This window comes from Crinia signifera, chromosome 4 (assembly GCF_055691185.1).
Source record: "Crinia signifera chromosome 4, ASM5569118v1, whole genome shotgun sequence".
NCBI lineage: Eukaryota > Metazoa > Chordata > Amphibia > Anura > Myobatrachidae > Crinia > Crinia signifera.
This window is the reverse complement of record NC_139220.1, coordinates 206,851,192-206,863,426: the sequence shown is the minus strand read 5'-3', so window position 1 is coordinate 206,863,426 and position 12,235 is coordinate 206,851,192. Positions and strand designations below refer to the sequence as shown.

The window sequence follows — 12,235 nt, the reverse complement described above, 5'->3', positions numbered from 1 at the left end:
GACATCAGCTGTCTGCCCCCCACACCCGCATCATCTGGAAATTTCCATGGGACCACCCAGCGTTTTCATGGGAACGCTCATGAAATGATATGCATTCACATGGGTGAATCCTCCAGCTCGCCGCCCCTGCAGATGACATGTGTAAAATGGTGATGTTATTAAAGGCTTTTTAATAAAATATTTGCTTTATTAAGATAGAATGCTTATACTTTTAGTAAGAAAAATCTGTGCCATGTACAGTGCACTGTGCAGATACAATGATGAGATAATAAGGCAGTGTCAAATCATCAGCCAACACCAGCGCTAAGTCTAGGCTTCATTCCATTATGACAGAGCTTCATAAGTGACAGTGGGTGAGATGCATGAAAGTAAAAAATCCAACTGGATCCCTCCCAGCATCCCGAGTGATGCAGAATGTTAGTAAATGATGGTATGCATGCAGAGGCTGGCGGCAAGCATCGCAAAAAATGCTTGCTGCATCTCACCCATTATATGTAAGCATCTGATGAAGGGCATGGGGGGCGAAGTAAAATAGAAGACAGAATTTGGGCGAAATGTAATAGGGTGTGATTTTTTAGACATGTGCGATTTTTGGTCAAAAACGGCCGAAATCGCACATTTTCCGAAAATCGCACATTTAATAGGTTGAAAATCGCGGTAAAAAATCACACTTTTTACCGCGAAATCGCACTTTTCTAAGTGCGATTTTTAGTCACATTTCAATTCGCATCCAGATGTTTTCCCATTATAAAGTATACAACTCGCAAATGTAATAGGGTGCGATTTTTGGTCAATGTTACCAAAAATCGCAAAAAAAATAGACCAGGTTCTGACAGGCGAATTTGACAGAACCATGCACAGATCATTGAGATCTGTGCATGGTTCTGTTAATAAAAATGTGTAAAAGTGTTTTTATAAAAAAAAACGGCGTGGGGTCCCCCCTCCTAAGCATAACCAGCCCCGGGCTCATTGAGCCGGACCTGGTTCCAAAAATACGGGGGGACAAAAAGCATAGGGGTCCCCCGTATTTCTGAAACCAGCCCCGGACTCTTGGACCGGTCCTGGTTCCAAAAATACGGGGGACAAAAAATCTGGGGGTCCCCCGTATTTTGAAACCAGCACCGGGCTCCAACAGCCCGCGGTGTCATGCCACAGCCGGGGGACACTTTTTATACAAGGTCCCCCGGCCAAAACATGAGCACCGTGGCTGGTCAGCCTTGGACGGGGTACCTGGAGGAGTGGGGACCCCCCCAATAAAGGGGTCGTCCCCCCCCCAGGCTTCACCCGTCCAGGGCTGAAGCCCGGGGCTGTCACCGGCGTCCGTGGCCAGTGGACGCCGGCCTGATAGGGTTAAATCCATCATACATATCATTACATTGCTTTTTACCGGCGAACTACAAGTGCCAGCAGACCTCCCCCGCATGCTGGGACTTGGAGAACCACAAGTCCCAGCATGCGGGGCATTAATGGGCCCGCTGGGACTTGTAGTCCACCTGTAAAAAGAATGTTTATAAAAAACACACACACAGAGAAGTACAAGTTTATTACACACACACACCTCAATTTTACACCAGCGTTACTTACCATTCCTGGATCCAGCGCTGGTCTGGCTGCTTCACAGCCGGCTCCCCCCCCCGCACTGACAGGCAGCGGGGAGAACCGGCTGTCTCCGTCGCTTCTAACAGCCTCTGTAGCGCTGTCCGAGTGCTACAGAGGCTGAGAGCGTGATTGGCTGAGCTACAGTATGCGTCTCCATGGAGACGCATAGCTCAGCCAATCAGGACTGAGCTATGCGTCTCCATGGAGACGCATACTGTAGCTCAGCCAATCACGCTCTCAGCCTCTGTAGCACTCGGACAGCGCTACAGAGGCTGTTAGAAGCAACGGAGACAGCCGGTTCTCCCCGCTGCCTGTCAGTGCGGGGGGGGAGCCGGCTGTGAAGCAGCCAGACCAGCGCTGGATCCAGGAATGGTAAGTAACGCTGGTGTAAAATTGAGGTGTGTGTGTGTAATAAACTTGTACTTCTCTGTGTGTGTGTTTTTTATAAACATTCTTTTTACAGGTGGACTACAAGTCCCAGCGGGCCCATTAATGCCCCGCATGCTGGGACTTGTGGTTCTCCAAGTCCCAGCATGCGGGGGAGGTCTGCTGGCACTTGTAGTTCGCCGGTAAAAAGCAATGTAATGATATGTATGATGGATTTAACCCTATCAGGCCGGCGTCCACTGGCCACGGACGCCGGTGACAGCCCCGGGCTTCAGCCCTGGACGGGTGAAGCCTGGGGGGGGGGGACCCCACTCCTCCAGGTACCCCGTCCAAGGCTGACCAGCCACGGTGCTCATGTTTTGGCCGGGGGACCTTGTATAAAAAGTGTCCCCCGGCTGTGGCATGACACCGCGGGCTGTTGGAGCCCGGTGCTGGTTTCAAAATACGGGGGACCCCCAGATTTTTTGTCCCCCGTATTTTTGGAACCAGGACCGGTCCAAGAGTCCGGGGCTGGTTTCAGAAATACGGGGGACCCCTATGCTTTTTGTCCCCCCGTATTTTTGGAACCAGGTCCGGCTCAATGAGCCCGGGGCTGGTTATGCTTAGGAGGGGGGACCCCACGCCGTTTTTTTTTAAACTTTTTTTTTTTGGAACAAAAGCGCATTTATGAAAATGCGCACATTTTCATGACTGAAAATGCGCACATTTTCATGACTAAAAATCGCGGCAAATCGCGGCAAATCGCATTTTTTGCCGCTAATTCGCATCTCATTACATATGCGAATTCGCGGCAAAAAACGCGATTTTTAAAGGTGCGATTTGGTGCGATTTTTTTTTAGTCTAAAAAAACGCACCCTATTACATTTCGCCCCCAGTGTGCTAAAACAAAAAGGTGCAAAATGTTTGGCTTAAGTGCTAAATAATTTGTGATCTTTTTTTTATGATATATATGAAGCAATCATTTCTCTCCAGAAGTGCCCTATGATATATGACTTTCCTTAGCTGGGTGAGAGGTGATATTAATCTTAAAGTACTGTGTGATTGAGCAGGGTGAGAAATAGCACTATGCTAAGGGATAATACAGATGAAAGAGAGCATGAGTAGTGACAGCATTAAATGAGGACATTATAGCACATGTTTAGTGAGGGATCATTGAATAAATCACTTTAAATGCGTGTTTGACTACAGAAGGCTAGTCCGTCTTGTGTGCATCAGGGAGTGTTACTTACTGCTATGGGGCTTATGCAGCATGCTCATTGTGTGAGGTACAATATATAATATATAGTACAACAAAAGCAATGACCCAGCAAACTAAAACAAATGTACTGTAAGGGTCAGTGGTGTGTAGGAATAGGTGACTGTGGGGAAGGAAAACATAATGGGCGATTCTGCGGAGTCAGAGCCTGGTATTGGTGAGTGAGAATGGAATAATTTTATTTGGTGCAGTGAGGACCAAAAAAGCTAGAACATAATATAGTGTGTATCATTGGGGGGTATGCTTCCATTTCGATTCACTTGTACAATAAAGGTAGGACAGATTATCCTTAGTACGTCTTGTTCATTGTGGGTTCAGCATCCTTTTCATAGAGATACTTGCCCATACATAACAGAAATTCCTCTACAGTAGACACGTACTGTAAAGGCAACCATCCACTAGTGCAATTTGGCCCTTTTTCACACGATTTCGACCCATCGGGACAATAAATCGCGTGAAAAGTGTCACATCCTATGTATTTTACCTCTGATTTCGATCCAATGCGTGGTCCCGTGCGCATAGGATCTGGAGATTGTCATGGCCGCCAAAAGAATTTGTCGGATCCCACAGCTATGACTGGGATCGCATACAATACATCATATGCAAAAAGAATAACACTAGGATGTATCATATGTGGTCCAACCGCCCAGGAGCTGCCGGTTGAGTGGGTGAGGTATCACATAGGGGTTTTCCATTCGATACCTCACACTAGTGTATAGGGCCTTTAGATATTTAGGGATATATATCTCCAGGAAGTTTATTGAATTATTCATCAAGGAGCCTATTCATCATCCCACCCAAATCTAACTCTATCTGCACATGTTCCATTCCCCCCCCCCCAGGCTTTCATTGTAAAGGTACTACAGCCGGTATCACAGATATCTCCTGTGTACCTGTCAGTACCAATCTTGGCCACTGTCCCCATACTATTTTGTGGGGAACCAAATTCATCAAGCTCCTTAAATATGACTGTTTTGGAGCTTGACAGTGGGAACCTATAGTCTGGGGTTGCAAATTGGGATTCAACTGGATCCCTCTGCTCCTTTTTTGGCTCATTCCACCAGACTTCTTTGGCAGCACTAAATGTTATCGTTAATAAAGTAGCAGTGTTAGGAGTTGCAGGGACAGCTGATTTTGTATCCATTGGTGATACTTACTGCAAGTTGGATTCTTAATTATCAGGAGCCACTAAGCCCCCAAAGATTACCGTGGTGAATAGACCTCCAACATGCATCCTTGTTATGTTCCATCAGTGCTAAAACAAAATTATAAATAAAACTACCATTAACAACAGTAGGTCTAGCTAGTTTAGCAAATATGGTCACCTACCAAACAGCCTATTAGCTACCAGAGCCTGGTCAACCATTAAGATAATTAGGCTGCAGCCTAGGGCGCCAGGACGTGGGTAGTGAGGGCACCACACAGTAATCAGCTGGGGAATAAAATGAAGACCATGGGCCCAATTCAGACTTGATCACAGGGCAAATTCATTCCCAATCATGTGCACTGCAGGTGGGGCAAATGTAACATGTGCAGAGAGAGCTAGATTTGGGTGGGGTGTGTTCAAACTGAAATGTAAATTGCAGTGTAAAAAGAAAGCAGCCAGTATTTACCCTGCACAGAAACAATAAAACTCACACAAATCTAACTCTATCTGCACCTGTTACATCTGCCCCATGTTAGTATCAGCCACACAGCTTAAGTAAAGAAGTTGTTAATAATTACCAGCTGTCCTGGTACTGAGGAAAGTTTTTATACTGTAGTAACTACCAGGTGGCTGTGGCTATGCGACCCTTGTACTCCGTGCTAAACCTATGAATATTGTGCTATGACACTATCTGGGTAACCTGTGAAGGCGTGCATGATTATCTTTAGCGTCTTCCTCGCATTCACCAGAAGCCAAAGTGTCCTTTACACTCTACAAGCACCCTGAGAGGACAATGTTAATGTGTGCAGTGTGAATGGCAAATTCCTGAGCTGAGCTCTGTGGTTAGCAACATTACAGTGGGTGCTACAAATGTAATACCCTAGGACACTGATCAAGAACCGTGGCACTCCAGCTGTGTAGTGGTTCTCCATCTCTGACCTAGGACATCTAGAAACCTTAATCAGGCCCTGTAGGTTACCAACCCCCTATACTGTTTGTAATATATATGTGAATGAGAACCACGTTATGTGGGACACATCATAAGAACCTAATTAGTAACTCTTGCAAGAGACAATTGTTATAGTGATTTTGTTCGGTGTGTGTGGTGACAGAGAGATGACAAAGATAAAGATAAATGTTCTTGGTTGTATTTCTTCATTATTACTTTCTCCATTCCTAGGGACTCGATCAGAGACTCTGCAAGGGGAGATATATGCTACGTTACTGGCTGAGAATACACGCCTAAGAGAAGAGATGGAGAGAGCCCGACTCCCAACAACAGTATTGGCACAGCATGCTCTGGTTAGTAGATTACAGGTGCACAGTATGCCAAAGACCAAGTATGGTCTGAGCGTATCAGGCATAAAAATAACCAGGCTAGATAAATGCCATCAAATGTCAACAACTAAACAGAAAGTAATACGCGTTATACAAATGTAGCCACGCTCATTTATCCTTTTTGCCTGCCACTGGCTTTGTTGTCGGGCCATGAGAAATGTCTCGTTATGGCACAGTAAGGTGTACTATGGCAGAAGCATGGGAAAGCATGTAATTACACTGCTTCGCGGCTGGGTGGCGAATGCTCCAATAATGAAAACTACAGTACAGTGCCGCGGATGGATATGTGAAGCGCCGTTGCCATTTCCTGTCCGCCTTTGCTTCCACTTTACCTGTGTAGAGTATGCAGAGCTTACAGTAGCTCTATAAAAGTGGGCTCCCTTGTAGACAATAGTCTCGGCCGCCACCGTGTAATTATGCTACTCTACATAGATACTCATTCAGCCCCAGAGACTTGGTGTGGAAATTATTGCCGAGCTCAGCTCCATAAAAATTGGGCTAAGCTCCACATACATTTCCCCAACATGTCCCTGGGGCTGAATGAGCATTTACTTAGCATATTTACTGTACAACATGGTGGCGGGTCGAGACTATCGGCCATGAGGGAGCCCACCACCACACCGCAGTATTTATGGTAAATGCACTTTTATAAATAAAATAATTTTGCTTACATTGTGACAAACCCCAAGCGTATCCCTGCAAGCCTTCAGCATTTACCGTCTTCCTAATTATATAAGGCTTTCGGGTTCCTGCATCAGGTGTGAATAATACCCCTTTCACACCAGCCTAAATTCCTGGGTTGGGCCCGGGCCAAAATTCCGGCAACATTAGCCGTGATTTTAACCCTGCTATGGAGCAGGGTTGTTCCCGGGTTCAACCCGGGGTCCTATCCAGTGTGAAAGGGGTAGGGTTACTCACCCAGGTTGCCGGTCCTCCGTGCGTGCGGTCAGGCTGTGGATCCACAGGCGGCGGGTGCAGATGACAGGACAGGCGGTTGATGAAGGTGACGCAGCTCTCCATTGCTCTCCCTGTGCCCGCCGTCTGACCTGTCATCTGCGCCAGCCGCCTGTGTGGATCTCCGGCCTGCACAGAGGACCAGCAACCTGGGGTAAGTACAATACGCCACCAACCCACCTCCTGCCCGCCTCCGCCACCATTCCACCGACATCCCACCTCCTGCCAGTCTCCTTCCCACACCAGAAAATGCAGGAACTTTTCTGGTGTGAAAGGGGCCAACCCCCAGCATGATCCCTGGGTCGTATTCCTGGGTAGGTCCCTGCATTTTCTGGTGTGAAAGGGGTATCAGATGGCTTGCAGTAAAGTTATCCCAAAAGGAGTCAAGCCCACAGCATGCCATGTGCAGCTATGGATCAGCAACAACTATTTTTTTTTTTTATTCCACAGTTTTGTTGTTTTATATTTGTACAATAAAGTGTGTCTATACTGTACTTAGGCTTTACTTTTTTTGGGGGGGGTTCCAAAAAACGCTTAGTCAATTTCTCACAGATTTTCTAAGCTTCAAAAGTGATAAAATGGAGAGTGATAAACAGTCAACCAATCAGCTCCTGTCTGACATTTTTCAAGCACAGTCTGTGACATGGCAGGCAGGAGCTGATTGGCTGGTGGTTTATCACTCTCCATTTTATCACTTTTGAAGCTTAGAGAATCTAGCTCAGAGTGCATTCTACTGTGTGCATGTGGATTCTGCTCTTCCGTTTTCATACTGTAGCTCCGCGATAAGGCACTCGCCAAGCGACAATGTCAAATATGTTTTTTTAAATGAATGGAATATTAAATATTCATGTGGTTTGTTTTCTTAACAGTTACCAGATACATTCACCAACACTGAGAAGTTTACCCTTCTTAGTAAGCTAGAAAAATCCCAAGCAAGAGTGCAGAGCCTGGAGAGAGAGGTGACAGTCTAACGATATTTCATCATTTCTGATTGGCCTTCAGTGCCATTGAGGTTTGTTTGTGGTTTGGTACTGTTCTCTTACTGTATTGTATCTCTTACTGCTAGTTAGAGGAGGCAGCTCGGCGATGGGGGCGAGAGAAACAGCAGCTCCTTGTACAGCTTTCTGAACATCAGATGGGATTCAACCGTACCCAGACCACTATCCTACACCACTTTCCTACGGTAAGGAACATGATGTGTGCTAATGATGGGAAAATTGTTTAGAAACTCTTATATTCCCAGTAGCTATCTTTACTGCACTGGATGATAATGATATTCATTACAAGTCATTACAAGTTGTGTTCTCAGATATGCATGTGTTAGACTAATGAGAGAAGTAGAATTAAAGGCCCATAGTTGAATGTCCTCCTGGCCGACGCTGCTAGTACAAAAAATTAGCTAAAAATTTAACATGGGCTTCTATGGTGGGAATGCCCATAGATGCACATGTTATTCTTTTATTCTTTGGGAGGTGATATAAGTGTTAAAACACTTGTGGCTCCTCATGTCAGTATGGTGTCGGGCTACTCGGTTTGTTTTTTTACACCTGTGGATTACCTACATGGAATGAAAAGGATGTGGTCTACGCTGGAGGAGCTGGTGAGTATGATTTATTTTCACAGGTACCCTATGGATTCTACTGGAGAAGAGGACAGGCCTACAGTGGACCCTATAGGTAAGTATGTATGGGTGATTATAGTATGTATTAAAGTTTTATTTTTCTAGGTGTGTCTGTGTTTTATTGGAACATTAGTTTTGTTGTAGAACTACAAGACCCAGCAGGCCCATCAATGCCCCCCATGCTGGGACCAGTGCCGTTGAGAAGTGGGGGGGGGGGGGTTGGGTCCTCCTCTGTCCCTAGTTGCAAGGAGCCAGGCAGCTCAGCACATGCGGCTCAGTGCTGTGTGCTGAGCGGAGGAGAGAGGAAGAAGCAGCCTGTCCTCTCTCTCTCCCTGGTCGGCCACCCGTACACAACCCATACCCCAGCCCCTGCTAAATTGATTGTTTTACAGGGGAGTAGCCATGCCCTTACACTGACCATGCCCCTCCCATTGACCACACCCCTTTTTACTAGAGCCCTGGCACTATCAGCGGACCAGGCTGGGACTTGTGGTTCAGGAAGTCCCTGCATGTGTTTATTGTTTTATTTTTAACACTTGACATGCCATCAGCCCAGTGGCCACCACCCAGGGGCACCAGGACAGCCCTGGGCTACCCCTGGAGGTGGCAGACCCCTTTATTGGGGTATCCCCACTCCCCCAGGGACCCGCTCTGGGCTGACCAGCCATGACTGTCATGTTTTGGCCAAGGGAGTTTGTGACAAAAGTGTCCCCCGCCTGTGACATGACACTGCTGGTTGTTTTAGCCCCTTGCTGGTTGCAAAAATAAGGGGGGCCCCTAGTCATTGTGTCTCCCTATATTTTGGGGATCAAGACTGCGCCATGAGCCTCGTGCTGGTTATAGAAATACAGTGGGGCACCAGTCCCCCCCCCCCCCCCCCTGTATTTCCAACAGGACTGGCTCAATGAGCAGGGGCTGGTAATTGCCAGGGACCACAGACCATGCTTTTTTTATTATTTATTTCTTTATCCTATCTTTTACACAGGGTAGCATCACACTGATTGATCCTTGTGATGCTGCTGGGTCATACGTATAAGTTTGCCGGTAATTTGGCAGCCAAATACAGATGCCACTGACATCGGGAAATATGTATCCAGAGAATACGGCAGCTTTGTAACTTTCCCGTATTCTCCGTTTATATCAGTGGCCCGTTCACGGGCAATAACGTCCGCACACGTTCGCACCGGGATCAGCAATTTACATTTTCATTTTCAGATATTTTCACTTACAAATACCCCTTAATGTCAGATTTGCTGCATATTTGCTTGTAGGATCCACATTTAGAATCCAATTGGACAACAATTTAAAAAACAGTATTAAATCTGAAGCTTAGTAAATACTATATTTTTAACACCAAAACTGCTTGTGATGCCTTTATTTTCTAAACAACGGTCAAACCACTGCTTAGTAAATGTAACTATTGGGGCGGAATGTAATGCCACCCGAGTTTGGCGGCATGGTTTTGCCTTGTAAGTGATTACCCCTTTAAGAAAAGGTCTGAGTTTGGCTGGCATTCCGCACTGCCGCCGAACTCGGGCGGTATTACATTCCACCCTTGCTGCCTTCTTTATTTCCATGCTGTTTTGATCACTGAAGCCTCTGACACATATTCTACTGTAATTACCTTTTTCCCATTGCCACCAAGGTGTACTCTTGATGACTAGGTGATTAGATTCATTTAGCGTTTTTGTACACATGATTATCTGTTTAATCGATTTACAAGACACATGACCTTTTTCGTGTTTATTTCTCCTCTAGAAGGATCTAAACTCACCCTCAAAGAGACACACCAAGCTTGATCCTCTAATATGACCTGTTAACCAATACAGCTGAGCAGCTCTTATGGACATTCCAATGCAATGGCATCATATGCCAACCACTGGCTTCCAGGTGCTATGAGAGCAGCTTCAGGTACTGGAAACACAATGATGGTTTAATAAACCTCGATGAAGAGCCTGTAAGTTTGGACTCCCTACCAGTTGATCCTGGCAAATCTAGAAGTGGTATTAGAACAACAAGAGCAAGGATACAAGACTCTGGGAAGTCATGGAATATAAGGAACAAACATGATTATGGTTACTGCTGACACTCCATACAGTCTGAATACTAGGACAAATGTCTCCATTAACATTGAGTGTTTTTAGCAAATGACCTTTGAATACACAAACATTAAATTAGTGATTTCACCTTGATGGGAATTATATCCTTAATTCAAAGCACTATGAAATGTTCACAAAGAAATTGAAAATTGATCTAGGATTTAAAGTCCCAAAGAAAGGATTACAGTACTAGGTAGATGTGGTATATACTAATATAAATAAAACTACCATTTTTGTTTTTTAAATGGTTTACATATTATACTATTATATGGATTATCTCAATTGTGATTGGCATAGTCACACCACCAAGCACCAATTATCGTCACATGCACAGGACCCATTCTGTGCCTGTGAGAAACAGGACCGGCATCAGTCTGTCACCTATTGACAGTATGATGCTGTTTGGGGGCGGGCCTTCTTTTCACAGAGACTATCACAGCCGCACGTTTTCATTTAGGGGGAGGGAAGAGGAGAGCGATGTCCTTCATTGCACAGAGATTTAATGGCCTTAATGTCAGGCAGCTTGCTCAACCCCATGGGTGCCGAAAACCACCCGATTGTTAGTGAATTGATGCTGTGTCCTAGTGTGCAGGTCAGATCATTCTGGCAGAAATATGCGTCTGCTTGTATTAGATGCCTCCTACTGCATTACCATACAGCGCTATCACTATTGCTTCTAAGGAAGCGGCAGAAAAAGCTACTCTGTCCACATCCAAATCAAACCCATTGTTACATTGAAGGCACTGGGTCCTACCATGATCAAAACAGATGTCACCTGACGTCACACGCAGCCGCTGCAACCTAAAACATGGCGGGTTTGTGTCTAACTTTGCAGTTAGGCTACACAGCAAGTGGGCTACTCCTGCCATGCGATCCTTTCACTATCTAGTGAAGCGATCGCATAATAGTGATGTATTTGCAAAAGTTTGTGAATGCATCAGTGTGAGGGACCTGGCATGATGTGCAGCTTTGCCCTGTGGTGGGGGCCCTCGATTGCTGCTGAGAAGAGTTGTAGTTTTGCAAAACTACAACTCAAGCTGAATCAGGCCTTTAGAACACATGCAAGCAGGGCCGGAATGGCCATCTGGCCCAGAAATCTGCTCACGTCCGTCCCTGCATGGAAGACAACAAGCAGGACATTTCTGAAATCAGCTTTCCTTATCGGTACAATAACCAGACACTTCATTCTGCCTTCAAACAGCATTTTCCACATATTTTAAGGTCAGAATTGAGCATACCTCCCATACCTTGAAGAGGGAAAAGGAGGGACAGTGGTGTGCAGCGTACACATACCCAAAATTTGGGGGGGCATTACCTAGCAGGGAGGGGGTGTGGCCTATACTTGCAACACTCCCACAAGGCCACACCCTGGTTTTGCTGCTGTGGGGTATGAATAGACGCACAGCCTCTATTCACGGATGACAGGTGGGACTCCCCTGCCACGGGACACCGCCAGCCCCAGCGGGACAGTTGGGAGGTATGATTGAGTATTGTATCTTACACTGTTGTCCTACACAATTGAAAGAAAGAACAGTTAAGAATTGTTATTGTTAGATAACGATTACTGTAACGGTATGTACTGTATAATTGTACTGAAAATAAACTGCTTTTTTTTCCTAATATGCTTTTATTTCATAATCAACACTTGTTAATAAATATGATAATATGCTGGTAGGTTTGGTAGTTTCTACAATCTGTTACATTTAACATGCTCAAAGTATGGTCAGTTCTTTATAAGAAAAATATACTTGTTCTTTAGTATATTTTTATATGGTTACTTGTTCTTTACTACAGTTTTAGATGGTCACATTTTTGCATCTGCAAAACGATTTTTA

The 12,235-nt window shown here is 45.5% G+C and overlaps 1 protein-coding gene across 2 annotated transcripts in view; it reads left to right on the top strand.

Annotated features, from left to right (window-relative positions):
* CCDC33 (coiled-coil domain containing 33) overlaps positions 1-11,993 on the top strand; it is a 41,026-nt gene extending 29,033 nt beyond the window's left edge. Inside the window, exons 10-13 of one of the 2 annotated variants that reach the window (XM_083183585.1) lie at positions 5,569-5,690; positions 7,550-7,639; positions 7,747-7,863; positions 10,063-11,993. In XM_083183585.1, the coding sequence (XP_083039711.1) occupies positions 5,569-5,690; positions 7,550-7,639; positions 7,747-7,863; positions 10,063-10,113 (380 nt within the window). In that variant the 3' untranslated portion in view covers positions 10,114-11,993. Of the gene's footprint in view, positions 1-5,568; positions 5,691-7,549; positions 7,640-7,746; positions 7,864-10,059 lie in introns of both variants that reach the window. The other variant, XM_083183584.1, reaches the window with a different exon arrangement.
* Positions 11,994-12,235: the final 242 nt, after the last annotated feature.